This window comes from Gymnodraco acuticeps, unplaced genomic scaffold (genome assembly GCF_902827175.1).
Source record: "Gymnodraco acuticeps unplaced genomic scaffold, fGymAcu1.1, whole genome shotgun sequence".
Lineage (NCBI taxonomy): Eukaryota > Metazoa > Chordata > Actinopteri > Perciformes > Bathydraconidae > Gymnodraco > Gymnodraco acuticeps.
Genome location: NW_022990158.1, coordinates 1,581,124 through 1,608,111, shown reverse-complemented (window position 1 = coordinate 1,608,111; position 26,988 = coordinate 1,581,124). Strand labels below are relative to the sequence as shown.

Below are 26,988 nucleotides of genomic sequence, written 5' to 3'. Positions count from 1 at the left end.
CGAACTGACCAGGAAGTACATTGAGCTAAATGAAAAGTATTGCGAGATCTCGCAAAGGTTTTGCGATATGTCGCATTTTTTTAAAATAATTTTTCTTTCTTCTCCATGTCCCCTAGGGGGCTCCGTACAAGAGAGAGTTCAAGCTACAGTAGAGTGAACATTATATCTGTATCATGTACTACATCAGAGATTAGAGATATTTAAACGGCTCCGTACTTTACATTTTCAGTTGTTATGAAAATAATCTCAACCCCTGTTTTTGGAGACAGACTTTTTTAAGATTAGCGACATTTCTCAAACTAGTTTTTTTGGTGAAGTATGTGAGAAATGTGTCATTTTATGCCTAAAATATTTGGAGAGTTGGCAACAAGCTTTGACTTTTTAGAAACGTTTTGAGACTGATAATGGCACAAACAAAAACATGTTCTGATCATAAGCAATATTAGCTTACATGTGTAGGCAGGTAGAGGTCGTAAGGTGTTCCAGAGTCGACGTCAATGGCGTGGAAACCTGAGAGGGAGCCGTAGATGACCTTTAACCTCTGGCCTTCCTCTACTGTCAGGTCAACAGACATCGGCTTTTGAGGCAGCGACCGGAAGGACTGCATAGACATTCACACAAAGAAAAATGCCCAAAAACATCAGCAAAACACCTCAGTGGAGATAGTCTAAACATCTCAAATTCCATTACAATCATAACCTTTAATGATACATTTAAAAATGAAATGTGACAACAGTTATCTGACTGGAACTGCTGCATTAATAAGTTAGGAGTGACTGTGACAATGTGATGAGCATATAATAGCAATCTTAAGATAGTCATGCTTCCACAAGGTGGTTTATTTTTGGCCTTTTCTGAAAAAAAAAGTAGCTCAGGCCACGAAGGACACCAAGAAATGGGACACAGCTCTGCTGAGATCTGTTACTCTGATAGCCTGGATGTGTCATGTCTACATATATGTGCATGTTTCTGATTGTGGAAGTGACCCTATTATTTGTTTCTTCCATGTCTATCAATGAGTTTGGCCTAGATTGTGCAAAATTCTAGTGAAAACATAAAAGGACAACTGTATAGAGTGCTGGGATGACATATTTTTCTAAGCAGACCAGAATGTTAGCATCACAAGGGCTCCCTCAACAAAAAGCAGATGGGATTGTGCTAAGCTAAAGGTTGCTAATGGTTGTCTGGATGATGTTTAGTAGCCTCATTGAGACACTTGTTAGCAAATGCAGTTTGGTATGACACTTAAAAGCTTCAAAACTCAGAAGTGGGGTATTTGATGACGTATTTAATGTTGTAGAACTAAAAGTAGAAACTCATAATTTTGTGATTGTGCTTTTAAATAACAAAACAGTTTAAAAAACAATGACATTGAGATGAAAGTACCAGTAGGTGCCACACATCTTCTGACTTCATGAATCATTCCTGCAACACTCTATTGTTCTCTTGTTGGAGATGGTTTTAATACGACTTGGGTAACATTTGAAGGAATTAGAATACTGGCTGAGCAGGTTGAAGTTTGCATGTAACTCCATCTGGTTACCGAGGGTTTACCATTTATTGACCACTGAAGTCTGTACCGCATTTAAAGCCATTAAATGTATCCAGTATCCCCAGTATACAAGGAGATCAATTGTATACCTTACACCGTAGTATGCATGGTATATGTTGCTTACATCGTTGTTCTTGACTCTATTCTTATACAATCTCAACTTAGAAGTTACATTTTGCATTTCAATTGAATGTTACAAACCTTGAAGGCCATGAATTTGTGGTAGGGTTTTGGGGCCCAGGCGTACACCTCCACTGCGTTCTTCAAAGCAATCACCAAGAACTTAATCTTGTCGTAACGCACTGAAGAAACAAGATGAAAAAAGACCTCAACAAGTTGATACCTAATTTCTTTGACTTTGTACGTCTCTCTCAAAGAGTGTGCTAAATAATACATTTGTGCTGTAGATTTGAACTGTAGCTTGGAAAATACCATTCAATATGCCCTTCACAGTGTGTACTTACCCACTTTATAGTGAACACAACCCTCCAGGTCACCTACTGAGGTCCAGCCCTGTCTCTTCTCCACCTCTGGGTCGTTGTGCAGGATTTTATTCCTCAACCAGGACAGGTAGTACAGACGGAGCTTGTTCTTTTTACCTGGAGACAGGCAAGATAGACAGAAGGGTGAACGTGAATCCTGATTAGATTAGATTTGAAAAGAAAGCAAAAACCTGTCATATTGGATTAGCAGTAGTTGGTGCTGAAAGATAACTGTGAAAATGATCCCCTTGGCAGACGTGCAACAGGCCCCACGACCTCTCCTTCATAGGAGCAAGACACAGACTTTATAGTTTGTTGTATTATTGATATGTGCACGTTTCGCCCCTTTTCGTTTTTTGGGTGTCATTGTAGGCATTTCAGGTTTCTATTTAGTGGTTTTGTGTCTCTTTGTGATCATTTGCGTTTTTTTTCTTCCTGCGGAGTTGGTGTCTTCTTCTGGTCATTTTGGTTTGTCGTTTTGTGTCTCTATATCTGTATTTGAGGTCATTTGAGTCTGTTTATTTTTTTGGTAAAGGCCAGGTGGGCCTTTGACACTTTAAGCTCCTGTGCCTGTGCCTGGTATGCTTGATCAGTAATTCATTTTATATTATTGCTGTTAATTCTTTAATTTGTCAAAAGCACAGCTAATCTCCATTAGCTTAAGTGCAAATGCAGGTATATGAAGACAGAGTCAGTGTTTTTGTGTTACTTTAACCTACAGTACATGTACCTGATATGGTGATTAGTACATTGAGTCCTTCCAAAACATCCATCTGCTGAAACCTCCGTCTGCTGATGAGCGAGTAGACTTTCCCCTGCCCGCTGCGATCCAGCAGCCACAGACCGTTCTCTGTTCCCACTAACAGATTCACACCTGCAGGACAAACAGAAGACACAAACATTTCACCCTACGACCAACATGCAATCATCTGCAGTGTCTGTAAAGCTGGGGGAAAATAACCAATACAAAACATGTGGAGTATGGACACGTAAAAATGCTGTATACTTAACCTGTTCAACCCTGAGCCTGTTTTTCAGGTCTCATGCTCGAAAATGACATTCCCAGAACAAATGACCATATCTTCCCTTCTAAAAGGGTTAAATTAATAATCTTTTTTCTCAAAGTAATGATAAACCTGTGAGTTGGATGTAGAGGAGTCAGAATCAATATAGATGTTTTTTATTTTAAAGAAAATTCAGATTGAACATGGTAAAAAACTGTAAATTATAGTGTCCGTCCAAAAATTATTTTGTACTTATAGTGAAAACTAACCTTGGATGATGGTAAGGTAGACTAAAAGCTTTAGGAATCCAAAGTACAACATATAATAAGTACCCTGTATCAAGATTGATGCAAAACAAGTGAAATTTGACCTTTATACAGAGATTTAAAACAAAATAAACACTTCTGGGGTCATTTGGGTGGATTTTCCATATCTCTGGCCCCCCTTGGTCGATTTTGATGAATGACATCTCTTCATAACAGCTAGAGCCAATGGAATCGAGGGGAAGTTCTACACACACAAACACGTTACCAAATAAGGAGTGAGAGTAACGCGTGGCCAAAACCGGAAGCTGCATACACTCTGTTGGCTACCATTAGCAGCTAACTTTTGTGCTCCGATTTTTACATAAATATGGAATTATGGATTATAAATAATTGCTTCAAAGCCACAGATACATTATTAACCTATGAATTAACCGATTCAGCCGCGTTTTTTCTTGTTTTAATGCCATTGAACACGTCTTTTGATCAGATTGACAGCTACGGTGAGACGATCTCCCGTAAAAGCTCCGTAAAGGTACGTGTTGTGATGTCTGTGTTTGCTTCCCCTGTCGCGAGTTCGGATCGCTCAGTGATGATACTATACCTATATAATCTGTGGAGTCTCAGCTTTAATCAGATATATTGTATGTGCAGTTACGATAAGTAATAAGGGTATCTTTATCTTGAGTTCTGTGCCAAAGTCAGTTTGCATTTTTTCGCTCAGGGGTCATTTAGATGCTTCTTATGAGACTTGTGTTTTGTTTTGGTAAAAATGGTTCATATCTTCAATTAGCTGAGATTCTTCCCGTTAATCTGGTGCTACACATTAATAGTTTCATAAATGTTAAGAAGCCCTGACACAGTCTCGAAAAAAAACGTTGGGGGGGCTCTAGGGCTTAACAGGTTTACAACAAAATGACAAACCCCAGAGTCCAGCACAAAGGACCTCAGTGTTGAACTTCTTCTTGTACTTCCTGATCTCTGGAGAGTCGCTCTGCGGTCGGATGTTGGTCGGGTTCACGTTCACCACCGAGCCCTTCCTGTGGTTCTCCCTCTTGACCAGCTCACCCTTAGTGCCCACTACATCGGGAGAAATGAAACAAAATCAATGTTGACAATGCATTGTGTAGTCAACTGAGTAAAGTGTGTAAGAGTAAAAAAGTTGTGTTGTGTGAATTACTTCAATAAAGTGAAAGAAAATAATGCATGAATTGAATTTCCTTATTTACTTACAGATTAATACATATGTATGAATGCAGATCTGTGTGTGTGTGTGTGTGTGTGTGTGTGTGTGTGTGTGTGTGTGTGTGTGTGTGTGTGTGTGTGTGTGTGTCCTTACCAGGGCTCTGGGGTGGCGATGATATGGGGATCAATCTTGGATCGATGAATGACAGGAAGGAGGAAGAGGAAGACGTGGAAGTGTTTTTACCAGTAGGAGTGCTGATGGCCTGAAGATGGACAACAACAAGAAAAACACATATAGTTGGGTTCTGGCTCCATATGGAATAACACACAAACATCACAGCTTTATAGACAAGTGACAATAACTTTGCAGCATCACCATTAACACTTAGGTTTCCTTTTAAACTTATTTGATTTCATTACTATTGTTAGAAACCTTTCTGAATGTGCTACCTATTAACTTAAACTGTGCCACCACTTCCCTCTGGTGGACATATTTAACAAATGCAACTGGTCAAATATTTCTCCTTTGTTAAGACAAGGCTGTGCAATGCCCAACACATCTTCACTTCTCTGTTTAGGTAACTCAGTCTGCTGTTATCAAAAGGGTTTGTCTTGATCATGTAAAGAGTCCTATTTTTATTATAAGACATCTTTTGCTGCTTTTCAAACTTTAGAGCACTATGATTACATTTACTAAGTTAACATGGACAACACACTTAGCTTTAGCTCTTAACCACAACAAAATAACAAGCTGTTTAAATGGCAAATACAAATTAATATTCCTGTTTACATGGAACCGTACATGATAATAATAATAATGATCAAAATATAACAGCTGGAGTTTCTTCTTGCTTCTTTGCATCAAAATATGATTCTTCAAAGTGAATAAAGCCTTCCAATTATATTTCGGCAATCGTGTCGTTTAAAAGGTTGGTGTTGAGAAATGTTGACATACTCATAACCCTCCTTATATGCAAATATTATCTTTATTAGTATGTGGGTTTCTCCTTCTGACCATAAACGTGAGCTTTTATTTTGGGCTTACATCACCACCCCAGCCTTGCAAATTGACACCTAGTTAATTTGCGCAAAATGCACAGAGTTGGCCGTAAAGCGTAGAGGCTGTGTCGCACACGGCAGTAAAAACCATGATTGAGTTGCATATTCTAAATTTGCGTCCAAAGAATGCTCCTAAAACCTGAATAATCCCACATTTCTATATATAAAAACCATACATTTAGAATCAGGCGTAATTAAATACATCCTAATTTATTTTGCTGTGTATAATACTGTGCATGTAAACATAGTCGCTGGTATCCTAACATGGAGCTTTTAAGTGTGTTGATTTAAAAAACTTGAGTTTCTCTGACTGCACTCTCCTCCTTATATACTCACATGTAGTTCCTGGTGTGTGGGGGATCGAGGGGCAGTGGGGGACTGCGAGTAGTTCAGTTCATGCCTTTGCTGCTCCTGGCCCAGTGCATTGTGGGTAGGACTGGAGGAGGAGGTTTTCTGCAGAAGGTCTGGTAGCATGTAGGTGTCATCTGCAGCTACCCGAGAAATCTGCACGACATGGTAACAGACAAAGTATGAAGCAAGAAAAACAGAGTGTGTGTGTGTGTGTGTGTGTGTCTGTTTACTGGTAGGGTACCTGATTGAGATTGTGGTGAGGCTGCAGCACGATCCCATCAGGTATTCCTCTGAAGTATTTCCCCTTTCCATTGGACAGGCCAGACCTTGAAACACAGATTTTAAACTTGAGCGTGACTGCTTTTATTCCTGAAAAACAGATCAATACATCTTCAAAATCCAAGGCAATGATTAACATCCACGGATAGAAAGTTCAAACCAAAAGAGCAATGTCAAAAATAATGTATTCTTGAACCCTCACCATAAGCACACATAAAGGCAATGTGTCACTGTTATTATACAATTAACGCTAATGAGATATTTGTGGTATGTTAAATATAAAATAATGAATAATTTAAATTGGCAAGCTATATTTTCAAGGTTTACACTTTCTAATAAACCGTCAATTATGCCATGGGAAGTTTGCATTTTAAAACATGTGCCGCTTTCCGTCAATACATTTTGCAATTTGGAGTTCACTTAGCCTTGGCAGTCAGCAGAAACATTTCCACACACAGGTTTTATCAGAGACAGAATTCTGAGTAAGGAAAACTAAAACTTTTGTCTGATTATTATGTTCGTTTCACAATGACATGTTTCATAACTGTGGCGTGGGAACACGGAAAAAATGACTACATTCTTTGTCACAACTTTTTCAGTGGTTTGGTATTAAAAGGAAGGACTAAGTCAAATATAATAAAAGAAGATCAAATAAACAAAATAAATAAGCACAATGCCATTAGAGAGGGGTGCAGGAATGAGTCCATAAACCTAGAAATGAGTCAGTGTTTCAACACTTCCGGTTCCCTCATTGTGGATGGATGCCTGAAATGAGGTCTGTAGCTAACACAAGCTTAAGAGATGTTCCCATATTGTTACAACAACATAGTAAGTCAGTAAATACTCCACTTGTGAATATCCGAAGCTTCTATGTATCTTAAAAACTGTGTTACCTAAATGTATCTACAAAACGTCATCAAGGCAAACATTTGCTTTTAGTCAACGGATCCATTGCGATGCTATCTTCTAGGTCGGCCTACACAAATACGCCATCACTTCAACACTCTATGATACTGATGATGAAGATCTTACCTGTTCCTCTCTTCGTCATCGCTGCTGCCAACCTCGTCACTGGAAGATGAATATTCTGTGGCCTTGTGCAGCCGAACCAGAGCAGATCGGACACCCTGCAGTATGGAGGAGAGGACAACATGAGTAAATGTGGTCAGGAGATCAGAGAAAGAGCAGAGAGGAGAATAATTACAATGTAGACTTTTGTATAATGTGGTTCAAAGAAGAGAATAACACAAACTATTCCACATCTCAGCAAGAAAGACTAACAAAACATGCTTGGATGTCATTTACATTTAATGAAGAAGCTAACTTTATATTACTACTCCTCATTTTAAATCAAGATCAATGTAACAACAGTTTATTTCTTTCAGTGAACATAAAAAGACTCTCAGTGTACCTGTGTTTGTCCGCTGGTCACATTGTCCTGTGTCCTCCTGTGCTGCTGGAGACGGTGTTGTAGAAGAGGACTCTCCAGCTTGAAGAAACCTTCAATACACACACACACTTGTTAGTTAGATTAGTAGCAGCTGTTGAGCAGGATCAGGGTTAGTGTTATGGTAAAGCACTGAACTCGTACCATAGTAACATTAGTGCTGAGAGGTCTAATCACCATGGACAAATGGAGCCATTGTAAAACATGGCTGCCTTTGCTGCTGTCTATATGGGATCTTACATTGTGTATCACTAGGAGGATAGATTTACAGACATACACTGTAACTGTTGACACTGAAGGATGGAGGAGATTTACTCCAACTGTAAAGTCTAAAGCAAGACCTGCTGATCCTTAAGCAGACATGTTCCCCAATTCCAAAAAGTGTCAGTTTATAAAGTTAAACTGGGAGAGAAATGTACTTGTAACCACCAATATAGTACATGCAATACAATACCAACATCCATGAAACACCTTTTAAATGGATGCATGGAGTTTGGTTCAGTTCTTTGTCTTTGTTCTGGGTATGGACATCGTGCAATTCAGAGCATCGTAAATGATTTGACAAATGCTGGTCACATTAATGGATGTCAACATCAAGTTGTTTGAGAGCTGGCCACTAGATGGCGACACACATATATATATATATATATATATATATATATATATATATATATATATATATATGTATATATTCAGTATATGAACTGTATACTGTATATTATATTCCCTGAATCCCAGCCTGAATGAGTCTAAATATACTCGTTTCTAGATCCAGCCTTCTTTGCAAGATATACAGACATCTTTTCAGTGTACCTAAATGAAGCTTAAGGGGACACTACACTATAACAAGTTTGAGCACAAACATAATGAACACAAAGCGTGTCAGGTAAATAATCTAAAAGAAGCACTTGCCCTGGTCATATAGAACAAAAGGGGTTCATGGGAAATATAGTCTTATTTTTGAGAAACACAAGCACCACTTTTTTTTCCCATATTGGATTAACACTGTTTTTATCATCATAGGCATCTTATTCAATTGTATGTGATTATCACTGCTCTAAAGACAGCTGATGCCAACAGACTCAACAAGCTCATCAGGAGAGCAGGCTCTGTCCTGGGAGTGGATCAGGAGTCGTTGGCAGTGGTGTTGGAGGGGAGAATGCTGAGGAAACTTCTCAGCATTCTGGACAACGGGTCTCACCCCCTGCATGGCACACTGGTTTCCTACCGGAGCACTTTCAGCCATAGACTGAGATCACCGATAACCACCACACAGCGCCACAGGAGGTCTTTCCTCCCAGTGGCAATCAAACTCTTTAACTCTTCACCCTTAAGTAAAGGGAACTGAGAACTTCCACACCAACACTATGTGCAATATACATATCAATATAATTACCATCATTACAATACACTTATAACCAGGGTTGGGAGGGTTACTTTGTAAATGTAATCAGTGACTGATTACATGGCTCTGAAAGTAATCCGAATACAGTTACAGTTACGTAATCAGATTACTTTTGGATTACTTTCTTTTTCCATAACAGATGGGTATGTTTTGGTGAACAGGAGACACAAAAAGCAAAAGGAAACTGAACGTGTTTTTACTGTTTTAATGGCTTATCAAGAGCACAACTAAACATCACATCTGAAACGATGCAACAACATAATACACTTTCTGGGGATGCAGCTTGGGATGTGAGGAGTGAGGGACACGGCTTAGTACGGGCGTGTCATCTTCTGTCCTGCCAGTGTTGGCAGGACATGAATTTAAATGTCAAACTCGGACTTCATTTTAAGGACATTTCGGCCAGGGGTGTAGAGCTATATTTGTTTAAGCACCGGATTGGCAAAACAGGAGAGTGTGTGCACCAGTCTGCCTTGATCTATGAATTCATGTATCTGCTGCCCGCAGCTGTTTTATAGAAGGAAAACCTCATTCACTTCATGAAATCTCTGCAGCACCAGGAGGCAGCGGGAGGGTTAACTCAGCCTCTGAGAAGACGAGCGCGCAGTGCCTTTCACGCACCGCCTTCACTGTGTTTACCTTCAGAAATAATCATTAGTAAGGCTAAAGAAAGAGCGACCGCAGGCTGATGTGTTTTAACCACACACACCTCTACACACACGCGCGCGATTTAAACGCAGACTTTTGTTCCTCCATGTTTCGTTGTTATTGTTTCACTGAGCGGACCCGCGATTTTTTTTTCAAACGCTTTTTTGGTCCATCTGCGGCGGTAATAGGTTTTGTGGGCTGTGATGATTCGGCTGTTCCTTTAGTAATGAATATTAAATGTTGTGAGGAAATCTTTCCACCAATAATTCCAATAAGTAATCCAAAATGTATTCACTTCAGGTTTACCAAAGTAACTGTAATCAGATTACTCGTCTTTCAAATGTAACGCGAGCTGAATACAGTTACTTGCTTTTTGTATTCTGATTACGTAACGCCGTTACATGTATTCTGTTACAACCCAACCCTGTATATAACTATGTGCAATATTATTATTATTATTAGTATTATTAATAATGCTATGATAACGTGCAATTATGTAACTGCCACTACGTTTTATTTTTTGCACTGCTAACTACTAAATACTGCTAATAATTGCATTGATTGTGTGACCATCTATGTTTCTATGTTTCATGTTGTCTAGATGTTTCATTGCTCTTTTCGCTGCACTTTTAGTTTACAGTGTTGCTGTTGTGCTGCTGTGTTTATTGTGTTTATTGTATTTTGTTACTCTGGCACAACAATTTCCTTCGGGATAAATAAAGTCTTATCCTTGACAAGACTGAGCTGCTCTTCCTCCCGGGAAAAGATTGTCCCACTCTTGACCTAACAATCAACATCGGCACCTCAGTTGTTTCCCCGACTCAGACTGCAAGGAATCTGGGTGTGACCCTAGATAACAACCTGTCCTTCACTGCAAACATCGCTGCTACAACCCGTTGCTGTAGATACACGCTTTACAACATCAGGAAGATACGTCCCCAGCTGACACAGAAAGCGACGCAGGTTCTGGTCCAGGCTCTCGTCATCTCACGCCTAGACTACTGCAACTCCCTCCTGGCTGGTCTACCTGCATGTGCCATCCGACCTCTGCAGCTCATCCAGAATGCAGCGGCTCGTCTGGTCTTCAACCTTCCTACATGTTCCCACACCACTCCGCTCCTCCGCTCCCTTCACTGGCTTCCGGTAACTGCTAGAATCCACTTCAAGACACTGGTACTTGCTTACCGTGCTGCGAATGGATCTGGCCCTTCCTACATCCAGGACATGGTTAAACCGTACACCCCAGCGCGTGCACTCCGCTCTGCATCAGCCAAACGACTCGCTGCGCCCTCGCTGCGAGGGGGACCCAAGTTCCCATCGGCGAAAACATGTGGGTTTGCTGTCCTGGCTCCAAGATGGTAGAATGAGCTCCCCATTGAAATCAGGACAGCAGATAGCTTGCACATCTTCCAGACTGAAAACTCATCTCTTTCAACTCCACTTCGAGCGTTAGAACTATTAACGAAGCACTTATATACTAATAAAGGACTGGCTTATCTAAAGCCAGTTGAGTAGCACTTGAAATGTTTGGCTATATGAAACCTGATGTACTTATATGATTCTGTTTTCTTCAAGGTTGTGTCTTCCTGGTCGAATGTACTTATTGTAAGTCGCTTTGGATAAAAGCGTCAGCCAAATGCAATGTAATGCAATGTAATGTTATGTAATGTTATCTTATCCTAATACACTTTTCAATCTCAGTAAAGTTCAAAGAGAAAATGATATTTTCCTCAGTTGCATCAAAAGCATATTAAGAGTTATACAACCACAGTAAAGCTGAAGAGAATCTCTGATCTGCTGCTCCGACCTTTTGGCCTGCAGCAAAACTGAGTGAGAGGTACTACAAGCTGCTTCCAGGCAACTACACACACAGAGCTTTGATACACATCATGTAATATCCTCCCAAAAGCCTTCTCTTCCCTATTTCTGTATCTTACAGTCAAAACAAGAGAATCCTTGATGCAGAGAGATCACAGAGAGCAGAGCTTTGAAAGAGGTGAGTCACTTCTCTCGAGACGCACGGGCTTTGAACTCATCACTGTGTTGGTGTAGTACGTTGTTGTTCTATCTGGAAGTGTCTCTTTATTAGTGTAGGGTTTGGGGTATGTGCTTTTGGAAGCATTATTTCACACCTGTGCCAAATCTGTGGGAAAAACAAGCTGCAAACTTGATCACAAAATAATAAAAGATGTGTACATCTTAGAAAGGGTCACATGTGCTGTTGTGTGTACCAAGTTGTGTGTCTGTAGCTAATTCCAGCTCCCTGCAAATTAAGGCATGATTTCCTACAATGGCCAAGCGCACATTTATCAATTGTAATGATATTTCAAATATAAAAGTTAATACATGGACCCAGAGCATGTCCATCCAATATGCTAACATTCTGCCCATCGTGTTTTGAGGTAATTGTTATTGCACACTCTTACTTTAACTTCTTGTGTTCGTATAAATATTTGTATTCATTTTTTGTACCTTTTATTGGTCACTTTACTTTTTATGTGTATTCAATTATTTATTTTCTATTTTCTCTTTTTGTTGCATGTTCTTGCATTTTTTATATTTCTATTTTATTGATTTAAAGCACATTTGAACTTTTTATCATTTATTCTATTGTTTTATGTATTTATTATTCATTTGTTCTAAAATGGAGTCACTGTCACCAAACCCAATTCCCCCCCGGCATAAATGAAGTATTCTGATGAAAAGAAGCTATGACTACATGAGGGATAACAGAACTACCCATTTCATTTCAAGGATCTAATCAACCTGTATTTTCTATTGCTCATACAGTATGTGCCGAGTGAAGGTTGAACACACCTGGGTGGTTGCTGCCAGTCGGGGGGGCTCCCTGAGACACTGAGCGTTTATCTGCCACAGACACCGGACTGCCACTAGATGGAGAAAGAGACACACACACGCGTTGAGTGAACAGAGATCTGCATTATACACTTTATTATATGTTTCTAATCTTCAGGTTACCCTTCACGCTGCCACTGCAATGACCCAATTTCCTCACCATTAGTTTCATCTAATCGAAAATAATCATCCAAGCTAAACTAATGTGATGCACCCGTGACAGATTGTTCTCCAGTAGTGCAAGCCAGTATGCTGAATTGTAGTGTGATATAAATCCTCACTGTAAATAAAGCTCAGTATAGCTGAAAAGAGAACTGTGTGGGGAAGAATCACCCTGCTCAAAGCATGGTCACAAAACCGAAGATTACAAATAATTTTTATTATTCACTTCCTATTTAAGACAAATACTTGTTCAAATAGCAGCATTGTGTATTTGTTCTCTGAGAATTGTCCACTTGTTTGCTTGTTAGCTGATACTTATAGCTAAACTAGTTTGTGGGTATTCCCAAAGTTAATCACACCTCACTTTTATAACCAACTCTTTTATACTCTTGTATATAAAACACTCAATGTGAGATGGATGACGATGATCTTTAAAACAAATCAGCTGGTAGAGGATTTTAATGTAGGAGGACAGTGTGGCTTTTGAAATATAAACTTGAGCGGGCCCTGTTAGGTATTTTTGGAGGTTTTCTCTTTCCTGCAGTTAGGGTTATATAGGTTTTTGTGCATGTAAATGGTCTGCAAAGGCTACCATTCCCCAAAATGTGATCTCTAAGCAGTTGACCAAGCTAACCAATCAGAGCAGACTGGGCTCTGGTTTCAGACAGAGGGTGAAAAGAGGTGCTGCAGCACAGGCAGTATGAGAGAAATAAAGAGCTTTTTGAACATTAAAGCATGGAGACATGTCCCAGTAGAGACACTAGATATAAATATGAGCCTGAAAATGAGCAGAATAGGGCCCCTTTAAACATCAACATCTGGTAAGTATGTGAGGGCTCCAGAGTGTTATATGATAAAAAATGAATGGCTAGTTGATCATTTTTGCAATTTGGTGTAAATGGAACATAGACATTAACATTGTATTACGTCAACATGTTAGCAACCAGTGGCCTCTTTACACATCAGACATGGAGTTGCATTAGCATGTTATAAATGAACTGTAAGAAGAATATAATAATCCTGACAAAACAAAAAGCTTTACATGTTTTTACAGATGATAAAAGACAGATGAAACATTTTCCGGGAAAAATGTTTATCCATAAGAAAAATTATCTTGGAAAACCCATTATTTCTTAAGTCATAAACATATGACATAAAATCATTTAGATCCAACTTAGGGCCCTTAGAGCCCCTTAGGGCCTCAATAGAAACCAAACAATGACCAGAGATACACTAAAACGGTTATTTTGAACTACGCAGTCCGATGATAACTTCTGTCAAAATAAAATACTAATTTTAAACTTCTAAAGCTTATGACATATTGACAATATGTCAATATGTCAATATGTATGTACTAATAAAAGATGTCAACCTTCATAAATGACACATTTCTCTTTGAGTTAGCTGTACACGTTGTAGTTGTACAGTACCTTGAAGCTGCCCTCTTGTGTCCCATCACCAGCTCGCGACAGTAGAACTTGGAGGTAGTGCGTTCTGGGACCTGGAACACACACAAGAGAATTGATTCATCGTAGTCACTTGACAGACAGCTAGTGAAAGCACAAAGATGGCCGCCTCCTGCTGGCCCTGACTGCTTGTTTCGCTTTTCATTAGTTTGCTCTTTACGAGGATCTGATGTCTAGCCAGGCAGGGTTTCAGCTAATTATAGGAAGGTTTCTGCGGTTATGAAATCTTTATGTACAACAACTTCTAAAAGTGCCTGAAAGGGTTTAGAGCAAAGTACAGTAAAATCTTTAACAACTCAACGGGAGATATTTATTACTGAGAATCTAATGAGAGCGTTTGGCTTTGCTATTTCTTCACATTTCACTGTTTAAATTCCCAAAAGCCATGTCCAAATCTCACATAGGGATTGGAAATATTATCTGACTCAGGCATATTTCCTAACCATTTTTCAACAGTGTTGCATTCATGACACGAAAAGATTGTGAAAGATGAACGATCATTCTGGTTGGGAAAGCACTGCGTTTCAAACGGGATCTTTCAACATTTCTTTCTTCGAAAACTCTCAATGGTACCAACCAGCTGGTGACTTTTTGACCTTTCATCTCCTGGGGTCACATGACCTAGTTACAGAGAGGAAGACACACCCAGCCGAGCAGGAAGTCAACTGTGGGAATACCTATCAACCTTCTGACGAGTTGCCCACATCCTGCATCTGTCTTCATCTGAACGCACACGCACACACTCAGTGTCAGCTGCCTGTGGCGCTCACATGTTATTCAAATTAGATCAAATGTGTTAATTTACAAAAAAAAGTTGAGAATATCTTTATATTTTGGTCAAAGAAATGTTGTTGGAAATATTTCAAAATCAGATTTAGTTTTTAAATAAATTGCAATTTTAAGAGAAATAAACTCAGACAAATAACGTTAATTTCTGTAAAGGAATCGGAAGGTATGAACTTTTGCACTGTTTTAATAACTTTAGTATGTTTAACTGTCTGTGGTAAGTTGCTGTTTTTTAATTTTTATTCATGTTATTATCTGTGTGTCTTAAATGTGTTCTGTTTTTATGTGAAAGCACTAGATAGATAGATATATTTATAAACTTTATTGATCCCAATTTGGGAAATTATTTCGTTACAAAAGCAGCAGTGTGTTCGAACATTACAATACAAATACTTAAATAGTGGAATAGAGAAAATAACAACAATAGAACATTTCCAGAATACTACAGGAGCATACTGTATAAACATTGGATGGTACTAAGTAGTTTTAAAGGTGCTTCATAGATAAAGACCATTATTTTATTTTTGTATTATTATTCCTCAGCATTTACTCTTCAATTTCAGAATTACAGAAATACTTTTATTCTCAGAATATTACCATTTTTGTGGTATTTTTAAACCCAAAATGCTATTGAACTTTAGACTATAGCTGATGTAAAATGATCTGAATTATTGTAAAAATCAATACATGCCCAGATTTGGTGCAGCACATTCCTGTGAAACCCTATTCTAGTATAGGTCCCTGAAAGCTAACTGATTGAAATCCTCACCCACATGGTAAGCAGCCACCACTCTGCAGTCACATTAGAGAGCACAGAGTTATTAACGGCTCTACCGACTCCATATGGCCGCCTGTTATTCACCAACATGGCATAGCGAACAGACAGCTTTATTGGGCTCCCCTCCTCTCTCTGGAGTAGTTATTAGTTGTTTTATCAACTCCATATGGTGTTCTGTTAGTAAATACACCTCACAGCGTCTTCTGTTCATAAAACACACAGCAGGGGGCTAGTGATGTGAGATAGAAAGCAACAGAGACTTTTTAAATCACAGTCATATTTTTAATTAAAAGCGCTTTATGATTAGCCTTAAAGCGAGAGGTCGGATTTTTTTTAAAGGGGGCGTACTGCCTATCATCTATTGTAGGCAATAGGGTATTGCAGTGATGACGTATTTTTGTTAGCTGATGCAGAAGTTAGCATTGCAAGGGCGCTAACACTAACCCTAACCCCTAACCCTGACAGACTGTGATTTTTAAATATAAATGCAATCACCAATAGTAAATAGCTAATGTTAAGCTATAAACAAACTACATCTCTGGGTGTTTCTCAATGTCGAGGACGCTTCCTTGGTAGGACATGTCTTCCGAGTCAGGTCCTTCAGAAGCTAGGCAAGAATCCTTCCTGGCATTCGGAGAACAAAGAATGGAACAGGCTAGCAAGTGTGCAGGTGTGCGTCATATGAGAGGCTCCGTCTTACATTTTCCGCCAAAGATTTGGGAAATTGGTCCGTGCGCAAAGCATTGTGGGGATTTTAAGACCGCGGAGGATACACTGGTGCATCCTCGAAATTTCCCGCAATGAAGGATTTGGTCCTTGGTAGAATTCCAAGGATCCTGGACATTGGAACAGTCCTTCTGCGGGATTCGATGACGTAGCATCCTTGAAATAGTGGCTCTGGAGGAGCCTTCCTCGACATTGAGAAACACCCACAGTCACATGACAACGCTAAGCTAAAACAGCTAATGTTCGGAGTGATGACGTATAGTAGTCTCATTAAGCCACTTGATAGCAACCACTGTTTTACAGACAAACATTAACTAGAGGGGTATTTACTGAACTATTTTATTTTATGGAACAAAACGGTCTTTTATATGCCTGTGGTAACCGCAAACCTTATTTCAGGAAATCTGACCAAAAACGCTTAAATGTTAACTCATATCAGGATTTAGGACTTATTCCTGCAACATTCTAAACAATTACCATGGATAAGTACCTGATAAAACCCCACTTCAAATATCTAAAGTGTTTCTCGAAGGTAAATCACAACCAATTCTCTCCCAAAATCACCCACAGTGTTCCAACCTCGTGCTAGGCACACCACTTCCTCAATTCAGTATAGCCAGAATTCAGGATATTATGCCAACCTCTTGTGATGCAGGCTACATGTGCCTGGCATGACTATCACAACAACTTCCTCTTTCTGCAAGTTTACTTTCATTTTAGTTTATGCAAGTCGTCCAACCTGCTGCCATGTGCTGCCATGAAGCTAATAGGATGGTCGATGCTCACCTTAGGTGGCACTCTAGAGTCCCAGAAGACGTCGTCAGTTGGAGACATGGGGGACAACGGGGACAACGGTGAGATGGCCATATCTGACATGGAGCTGCTGTGAGGGGCGTCTCGACTTGAGCGCAAATTGGCATTCTGGGGAAAGAAGAAAAGGATTACCTAAGGTTTTTTGTTACTGTAATTGTAGTTATACAAGACTTCTTCAACAGTTTGGTCGCAAAGTAAAATGTCCCCAAAGTGGGTTTACAACCATTACAGTACATTCATTGCAAACACAAAAAAAACACAATTGATGCAAATACGCCAAATCTGCATACTTCTATATTTGCACAATTTAGAAATGTAAGACTCTAATGAGAACTTAGGTAAACACTATTTTGCGTCAGTTCTTCAGATTCTCTTGAGGAAATCTCTGCCAATTATTTCAGGTGTGCATAATAATGCCAATAATGCCATAAAGCCAACTAAATTTGCTAACAAAACCAAAACCAAATACTGGTCTGTAGTATTGTCGAACGGTAATATCATTTCAGGTCATGTATATAAAAGGTATATTATAATAAGGTATATTAGTTAAGAGTTGAATAGCAAGGTATAGATTAGAGCAGAGGACATGTGAATACAACACATGTGGAATATGTTTTTATTGTGTATACCTGGTTGAGGTGAGCCCTCTGCATGGCTGGAGTACAGGGACTGGAGCTGCTCCCTGAGCCCAGCCTGGACTGCACCTGGCTGGGGAGACCAGCAGCTAAGAGCAGCCTGGCTAGGTTTGATTCCTGGAAATCCATCTAAAAACATAAAACACATGTATGACACGTGTGTGTTTGTGTGTGTAAATAGTCACACTGAGATCAACATATATTTTTCTCACACCAAGTACAATCCTAACTGTCTTACCCACATACAAGCATTTTACATAATATATATACCATGTATAATGTGGGACAGAATAAGTGATGATACATGGTGATGATTGATGTGGAGCAGTCTTGACAGATCACTTTGGAGGCCTCCTATTGGCTGATTTAGTGTTTTAGGGAGGGCATTGTGGGTGCACATGATTGCGGTCTACACTTCGAAAAACTGGAGTTCAGCACTTCAGTTGACTTTAAACTACTTTATACAAAGCTTACTTACTTTGAAGTTTAGCAACATTCTTAAGAAATGTAATATAAACTAGCCCTGATATGGAAGGAGCTACTATCACATAACCAAACCGCTCAGTGTTGTTTTTTCTTTGAACTTGTCAACACGAGATGTACTCAAATCAGGCATTAACACCCTAAGCATTAAACATAATACTTTAAAGCAATTGTAGGCACTTTGATGCTGATCATCTGAGAGTTTTTACTTTATAAATAGCACACAAATAACAGTCCGAAATATCTATTTTGTCCAATACAACAGAGTTCAGGATCTGTTGAATAAATAAAACCTACTTTGTTTTCTTTAGTCAGCCATTTGACCCCCAGCTGCTTTAAAAAAAAGTCCTTCTCTAGAATTGGCACCTTTGCTGTGCTTCCTGTTCCAGTTCCTTGTGTGGTTTATCCTCTATGCTAAGATAAGCAGCCAGGTATAAACCACATGTTGTCCTCTATACAAACAGCAACTGCCAGCATGCAAATATAAGAAAAAAATACTTGTGGCTGATAAAATCGTCATGTCTTAATAGCAAGACACGAATACTTTCAATTCCGTTCCAAGAGTTCTCGCACATAAGATCCCACGGGTCTTCCTTCAGTTCTTTCTTGTATACATGTTTTGGTCTGAACTGTGAACCACATTACCATTCTGTGTAACATTTGGCAAACTTTCTGCAGACCTTTGTGAACTTACGTGAAAGTGGCCAGTCAACTAACATACACGCGACGTGATGAAAAAAAAGGAAAGAGGATTGGTAGAAGGGACAAAACTATGACGGCGTGTGAGGGCCAATGTAAGTATAAACACACAATGGATAGATGAAGGATATTTTCATGTTGCACCACCACCTTCATGTGTGCATGATGCATTTCCTATTTACTCTGGTGTGATAAATGTAATCAAAGTGATGTGACTGACTATTTTGTGTATTTTATTCCCTGTAAATGTACAACTTTAAACTCAAATATCCCAAATATATTCTTGTAAATTAACAAACTTTATCTTGGAGTTTTTCTATAAATATCACCTCTCTTCCAAAGGCCAATACATATATAATTTTGTTTACCTCATTGGACCTCATAGCCATTGTAAGAAACGAAGGTAAAACAAATAAAAAACATGGACAAAATTAAAGTAAAAAGCCATCCAATTCAATGAAAGCGAGACACAGAGATGCAGACTGACAGACATGGGATGTAGAGGTGATTAAAAGTGCACGACAGCGGAGGGAGGCAGTGCTTTACCGCGGAGCGCTGGCTGTTTGCGGGGCGGCTGGGCGCGGAGGCAGCCACAGCAGCAGCAGCAGCTGTGCTCCCACTGTTAGCCGTTAGCTTCTGAACCGCGGCCCCAGGCTTCTCTCTCTGCCTCTGCCTCTCTCTCTCCCTGTGTCTGTGGTCGTGCTGCAGAGACAGGAGCTGGGTCTGGTCCTTGGGCAGCGTGCGGTGGGACCTCCTGCCGGCTGAGGGCTGCTGATGCTGGGCCGCAGGCGGCTGGGGCTTGGCCTGGGGCTGGAGCTGGAGCGGGGCCTTATGCTGAAGCAGCTGCTTTGGAGCCACGGCTCTCTAGGTAGCAAACATGAAAAGCACATATAGATACTGACAAAGCCTGGGAGTGTCTGCATGGAATCATTTACATGTATACTGTACTATGAAGATTGTTGTTTAAATGGAAGATCTGCCTTTGCAGCCTATGAAAATAGGGCTTCATATAGCAAGAAATACCCTTTACACTTAATGTACCTTGTCTTCGAGGTGAGATTTATTTCTCTACATATATAGGCCTATTGTATGTTAGCAAGTTTTGTAACATTAATGTCACTTATTCAAAGAAAAGAAAACATTTATAAAATGTTTACCCCATCCATTTCAAAGATGATTTGTTTTAAATGGAACCTTAAACTATAAATCCTGGCAACATGTTATTATTTCATATATCATCCTGTTTTTAAGGTTAACAACATTGATTGGGATAGAATTGTTTTCCTCATTTGTTTCTTTACCGTTTCTCTGAAATCACTTTTATTATTAGCTACAGTTGTTCTACATAAACAAATTGAAAACACATGCCCTATCATAAACCGTTGGTCATTTCGACAGATTTAAAGCCGATTTAAATTACATTTTCCATATTGTTTGTTGAACGACAATATTCTCAAATAGCGTGCAAACTCATACAGTAGAAAGTCCTGTTACTCGGTTATCAAATTACATTTCAGAAGCAGAAATCACTTTAAATACAAATCACAATATTATATTATGGCAGATTTTCTAATTAAGTAACATCTGACAGAAATAATAAAAGCTTCAACTTCTGTGGTGAATATGTGGACTGTAAGAATGGGATCATGACAGTTTACGTATGACTTACTCGTCATATCAAGTTCTTCTAATTTCACAAAAACTGCTTTAAATTGTAAATAAAAATGGTATGTTCTGCAGCTTTCAACACTCCCAGGTTCCGTAGAATCTGACAAGACAAACACGAGGAGCTCATAAACAAACACTGTATCATCAAGCTAGTTGTGACACACATTCAGAGAAGCACATTGATTGATTGGAAAACATTCATGAAGTAGCAATCAGCGTAGCGCTGGCAATGAAGCGCGGACATAAGACAGCACCTGGGTCTCTGGTGGTGAATCTGATTTGCAAAATAAACTTTCTCGTGAGGAAACGCAATCAAAGCTTAAATAAAGAACCACTGCCGTCATCTGACAGCTCTGCCTGTCTGCAGGCTTATAGCTGAAGAACCAAGAACCAGTTTATATTTCCAGGAGGGGAATTTAATAAATCAAAAGGAAGACATACTTTTCATAGATGTTTGATTCGAAAATGCATTCTACGTTTGTGCAAATCAGCAACAATACTGAGCTGCGACTATCTAAATAGCGAAATGAAAATATAGTCACTCAGCAATCCAATCTTTTTGTTTTAAAAAAACAACAAAAAAACCCTACTTCAGTGTATTTTATAGTAAAGCAACAGAGGCAAACTTTACAGTATGGCTGGACGACGTTTTCTGTGATACATATTGGCATACAGGAACATTCACCCAAAATTCTATTGGTCTAAAGAAACCTTAGTCTGCCCTCGAAAACTATGCACACATCCTAATGTCGACGCTCAAACAGAAAATGACGCGGCCCTAACATACACACGCTTTCACTCGTACAGAACGTTTACAGAGAATCACAACAATTCCTCATATCTTCTATATATACACCCTGAAAGAAACGTTTAGCAAGCCATTCAGTTCCTCTACACGTAGAGATACACTCGTTTTCGGTTCTGTCCTCCTGCCACGATAGATGTATAAAGAGAACTGGAAACAGCGTTGGAGGTGGGGACCTGTTCATTACTATCAAAGTTGTTCATTGTCGCACAAAGCCAAAATAATAATAATAATACATTACATTTATAAAGCATTTAAAATAACCTGACTCTCGAGAACGAAAATGCCCAGATCATCCCTGGATCTTCTGCTTCCATCGGGCCTTTAGAGGGGTGCAGTGATGACGCATTATAGGAAGCTGAACCGGATATTAGCATTCTCAACTAAATCCAATGGGGTTTTTCCATCGATTTTGAAATATGGCACACAAAGCTCTGTGGCAACACACATTAACGATACTCAACATGTCTTGTTCAGCAGGATTATCTCCACACATTAATACATGTTATGAGAGTAGAAGCATCATTTTAATCGCCGAAAGTAAATAGCTAATGCTAAACTACAAATGACCTAGATGAAGGTTGTTTGACTTCACATCAACACCGCTAAGCTGAAGGCAGCTGATGTTTGACGTGAAGTCGTCTCATTTAGTCGCTTGTTGGCAACCACCGTTTTTAAGTAGAAGCTTCAGACATCAACGAGTGGGGTATTTACAGACGGAGATTCGCAAAAACGTGAACATTTTGTAAGCTTGTATTAACCACAGATCTTATAACACTTATGAAACAAGGGAGCCTAGAAGTAAAGTAAAATGCTAACTATTTTCAGGGTTCAGGACAGGAGGCACAATAACTATATAAGGTTAATAACGCATTTAGAAAACTTTTAGGACCTAAGGATTTAAAACCAGGATATGCAATTATTTGTACTATAGTTAAAAGACTGGAAAAAATATGTTTTCGGCCGAATGACATAATGTGACTGACACAGACTATGCAAAACAATGGTTTGGCCACTACACATATTTTTTCTTTAATGCCGATTGCACTTCCTGGAGGCTTGAGGCCTGACCGTGGTGCAACATGAGGAGTAAATTAGCCAACATTCATGTGACTGCTACTATAGAGGGGAAACCAGCAGCCATTTAAGGCTGTTTCTTGAGACACATTTAACTAAAAGCAGCAGTACCACTGCCCTGAAAAAAAAAAAACTATTTTCACAACTATAATATAAATCACTTCATAGTTCTATCAGCAATATACCATTGAAATGCAGACCCGGCGCCGTGGGAGGTGGGAGGGCCCTCCCATTTGACATTCCTGCCCTCCCCCAATAAACACGTTTTTTATTATTTATTAAAAAATGTAAATTGTGAACTTTAATGCTACGCTGTATGTGGTGTCAGATAGTAATATAAGCGTAATAAATGAAAAACAGGTATGAAATACTATATGACAGTAAAACAAGAATACAGTTTGAAAGGGGAGTGATTTGTAAAATATCCATAAAGAAATTAACAGTTCTGTTTCATATGGGTGTTGAGAGTACTGTGTATGTGAGTGTGGGGAGTGTTGCAGTAGAACATTCTGCTGTAGCGCCCGGTACATTAATGGGAAACCCTACATGTTTGAGCACCCTCTATGAAACGTCAAGCTACCCCTCAGCAAAAAATCTCTGGCGTTGACACTGGCACATGACGGTTTTGTGCGCCCTCCCATGAAAATCATATGCCCTCTCTGTAGATTTGTTCTGGCGCCGGGTCTGTTGAAATGACCAATTAATAAAAAAATATTTGGTAACGTTTAAATGGAAATGTGGAGGCTCTACATGAAATAACCAGTCGTTAAGAATAAAAAAAGTGAAAGATGGAGACAAAAATAGAAAAACATGGGTGAATATTTAATTAAATATGGTTATTTCATTAAGTTATGTAATTTACAGCTCGCATGACTGATTTTGAAGGCTACAACCTCTATACGTAACAATGTTAGCAGTATTAATTAAAAATGTAGAGCCTCCACGTCTCCATTTAAAACGACAATAGACGACTTCCAAATATTTGATGATGTGGTGACGATTGAGGCAGCAGAATATGGCGTTGCTGGCATAGGAAACTTAGAAAAACCATCTGCTGGGTTAGTATAAAATAAGAGAACACACTAAATGGCGACAAAACCTACCGAAGAAGAAACAATATCTATGTTACCTTACGGGGGTTGATTACAATTATTGCATTTAAAGGTCCCATGTCATGCTTTTCCGGTTATTACCCGTCCCCTTGTGCGTTATGAAGGTTTTTATGCATGTAAACAGTGTGCAGAGTCAAAACCCTCAAAGTACACCCTGTAGCGAGTAAAACTCTAACCCCTAGTTTCCACCGGGTCCGTCTGCGGCGCGTTACGGCTGTGCCGCGGTTTTGGTCCGGCCTCCTCCGGCGTCATACCCTACCGGGCGTGTTTCACGAGCGTTTCAGAAGCATTACGGAAGCGGAGCGTCGTGCATGCCGGCTCGCAGTTCTTGTTGATTTGGGCATATTTCCTGGACATTTGTACTTCTACAAGAAAGTAAGTAGGCTACGTAGTTTAAATCGTGTTTATTGTTGTTATTTCCTATTTTGTTGTGTTGTAGACTACAGACATAATTAATAATAATTGTAATAGTCCAGTTAAAAACAACATGAATCAAAGAAGGGTTGCTGTATTTTAGTGGTAAAAAAAATGCATTCATCATCATAATTATTCTATATAATTTACACACAGTGCCGGTAAACTGAAGGAGAACGCTGGTGTTGTCCTTGTAAAAAAGATTCGTTGTGTCATATAAAATCAAGTGTTTTTCCACTTCCAATATAAAAACTCCGTCGCCCATTGTGCGTGTCGTTGTGGAGACGAAGTAGTGATGTGAAGGGGGGTCTGCAAATTAGTTTATTTGGGGGGTTGGCCGGATGCTGTCACCGTTCCACTTCCTGCCCGACATTACCTTACGGCTGCGTCACGTCGAAAAATAGACTTCAATCCTATTTCGAGCGGAGCCCAGCAGCGAGACACTTCTGGGACGCTTCTGAGCCGTAACGCGGCGCGTCTGGTGGAATAGCACCCATTGACTAGAGTGGCCGCGATCCTTGCGGACGCCGCAGCGCAGCCGCAACGCACCCGTAACACGCCGCAGACGGACCCGGTGGAAACTAGGGGTAACACAGAAAATACCTCCCCAAAACGCCTCGTTAAAGATACGTCATTGTCCATTGTTTACTTCCTGGGTATTGTGACGTAGGAATGGCCAGTTGCCGCGCCCAGAACTATGACGTGATACGGTCATGCGTTACCCGGAACCAAATGGACCAATCCGTGGAGCCGTTACGTTAAGTCCCCGCTGATTGGTCCAAATTGACCAATCCACGGACTTCCTCACACACACACTCAGTGCAGACAGCTCTGCTGATCTCTCCTCCCTGGCTGCAGGCTGATAACAGACAGTTGGGATCGCGGCGAAATTCTCTCTGCAGACCCATTCTCTCTGCAGACCCATTCTCTCTGCAGACCCATTCTCACAGCGTTTATCAACCTTTTTCTTACTCAATATCAAGCCACACTTATTGTTTTTACTTCGGCTGTGACTTTGTGTGTGCTCAGGATGAGTTTCGCTGTGTATCGCTAAACAAGGAAATCACACCTCCACGGAGCTTAGCGAGATTCACAACGTCACGACCAATCAGAGCACACTGTGCTCACAGGGAGGGTGGGGGCTAGAGCTATTGGAGCTACAACGAGCCGTTAAAGGCAGAGAGTGAAATTCAGTGAATACACGTAGTTTACAGAGATGCTGTATGAGGAACCAATGTGAGTTGGGAAAATTGCACAATATAAATCTATTCTAGTAGACCTCAACAATGGAATTATGATCAGTGGAAATGGCCATGACATGGGACATTTAAAATATCAGAAAATAAATCCCTGACATTTAAAAAAGATATATATTAAAAAAGTTACAAATACATTTGTCTTTGTAGGGTTGCAGAGGGCTGTGGCCATACAATGCCTCCCAAAACATCTTGCTTCTCCTTTTTTCTGAGTTTTGATTGAGTTTTGTGAATATAAAGACTATGGAGTAACATCAGGAGCAACTGTCCTCATTGTATAACATCATAACAACATCAGGGTGGGAAAGGTCAGACAGGAGAGAAGAAAGGAATTAGGGATGTGAGAGTGTCTTGATGCCTCTATAACCGCTCCTGAGATCAGACATTTTCGGAAGAAAAGCCGAGAGATGAGTGAAAAGGGAGTTGTGAGAAGTGAAAAAGATGACATGCTGGGAGGGAAAAAGGGAGAGAAGGTACGCAAAGCAGAGAGAGAGATGAAGAGGGGAGGCTTTAAAACAAAAAGGGACGGCATGCTGTGATAAGCACCGGCTTTAAAGCTTGTGGAGATGTGACACTGCTGCTACAGTACACACTCTGTCACTGTTGTCCCTCTCAAGCTCCACACTAACAGAGAATTAAAAGGAGCAATCTGTCACCGCCTCCTCCGATGAGAACTTCAAAATGATGAACTTTCCCAGCCCCAGCAGGGCGTCAGGCTTCCAGAGCACCACTCAAACTAACTGTGTTTTATACATCATTTCAACACCAGTGAAATATGAAGACAATATAGTTTGCTCTTTTTTTGTTCTTCCCTGCTCCATTGCAGTGACCTCAAATATGTTCCTTTACGATAGGGTTGTGAAGAATCCCTGTTTCATTTGTTCTTTTCGTATTCAATTAGTAATCCAGAATAAGAAGATACCATTTATTGTTTCCCTGTTTATGGATACAGATAGCAAAATCAGTAGTAAGCATTTCCTGGTTAAACTGAAATATCAAAATAAATGTAACAAATAAACGGGCAGATTTACTCTCCCTTTCATGAATGAATGCAATCATCTTTTTGCAGTTTTTTTATTTTGGATTCCGAATGAATATGAAAAGAACACATGGTCATTAAAACAGAAATATTCAAAGACGTGGGAGTCATCAAAGAGTGAAAAAAAAGAGACAAGCAGTAACTTTCCAAGATACCTCATAAAAAAATAAATAAGAATGATCAATAAGGTCAAGAAGATAGAAACACATGTGAAAACAAAGAGATACAATTAGCAAGAAGACAGATACAAAAGTAAAGAAGTGAGGAAGAAAGAAAGGAAGAGGCATCATCTACCTGAAAGGTGTGCACACACACACACGCCCACAATGCAGTCTCCTATTCAATGTGTTACCACCAAGAGCAACGCGCCTTCAGAATATGTAAAAAGAAATTCCACCTCATATGAAATATAGAAGAATTGATGACAAGTAGTAAGTACAAATAAAGAGTGAAGGGTAGTTACCTGCTCTGCGGTGGAGTCCAGAGGCCTGACTGACACATCGGCACTGCGCTGTCTGTCTGCCTGCTCCTGACACAC

General features: G+C 39.8%; 1 protein-coding gene across 4 annotated transcripts in view; it reads right to left on the bottom strand.

Annotated features, from left to right (window-relative positions):
* Positions 1-26,988, bottom strand: part of LOC117546962 (mitogen-activated protein kinase kinase kinase kinase 4-like) — a 103,278-nt gene that overhangs the window by 20,544 nt on the left and 55,746 nt on the right. For 2 of the 4 annotated variants that reach the window (XM_034217400.1, XM_034217399.1), the window contains exons 15-30: positions 26,914-26,979; positions 19,626-19,943; positions 17,892-18,026; positions 17,236-17,370; positions 14,124-14,194; positions 12,493-12,566; positions 7,587-7,675; positions 7,208-7,302; positions 6,138-6,222; positions 5,882-6,049; positions 4,641-4,749; positions 4,226-4,381; positions 2,765-2,908; positions 2,017-2,151; positions 1,754-1,854; positions 452-601 (exon numbers count right to left, since the gene is read on the bottom strand). In XM_034217400.1, coding sequence (XP_034073291.1) covers positions 452-601; positions 1,754-1,854; positions 2,017-2,151; positions 2,765-2,908; positions 4,226-4,381; positions 4,641-4,749; positions 5,882-6,049; positions 6,138-6,222; positions 7,208-7,302; positions 7,587-7,675; positions 12,493-12,566; positions 14,124-14,194; positions 17,236-17,370; positions 17,892-18,026; positions 19,626-19,943; positions 26,914-26,979 — 2,031 coding nt within the window. The other 2 variants (XM_034217401.1, XM_034217402.1) reach the window with 2 other exon arrangements.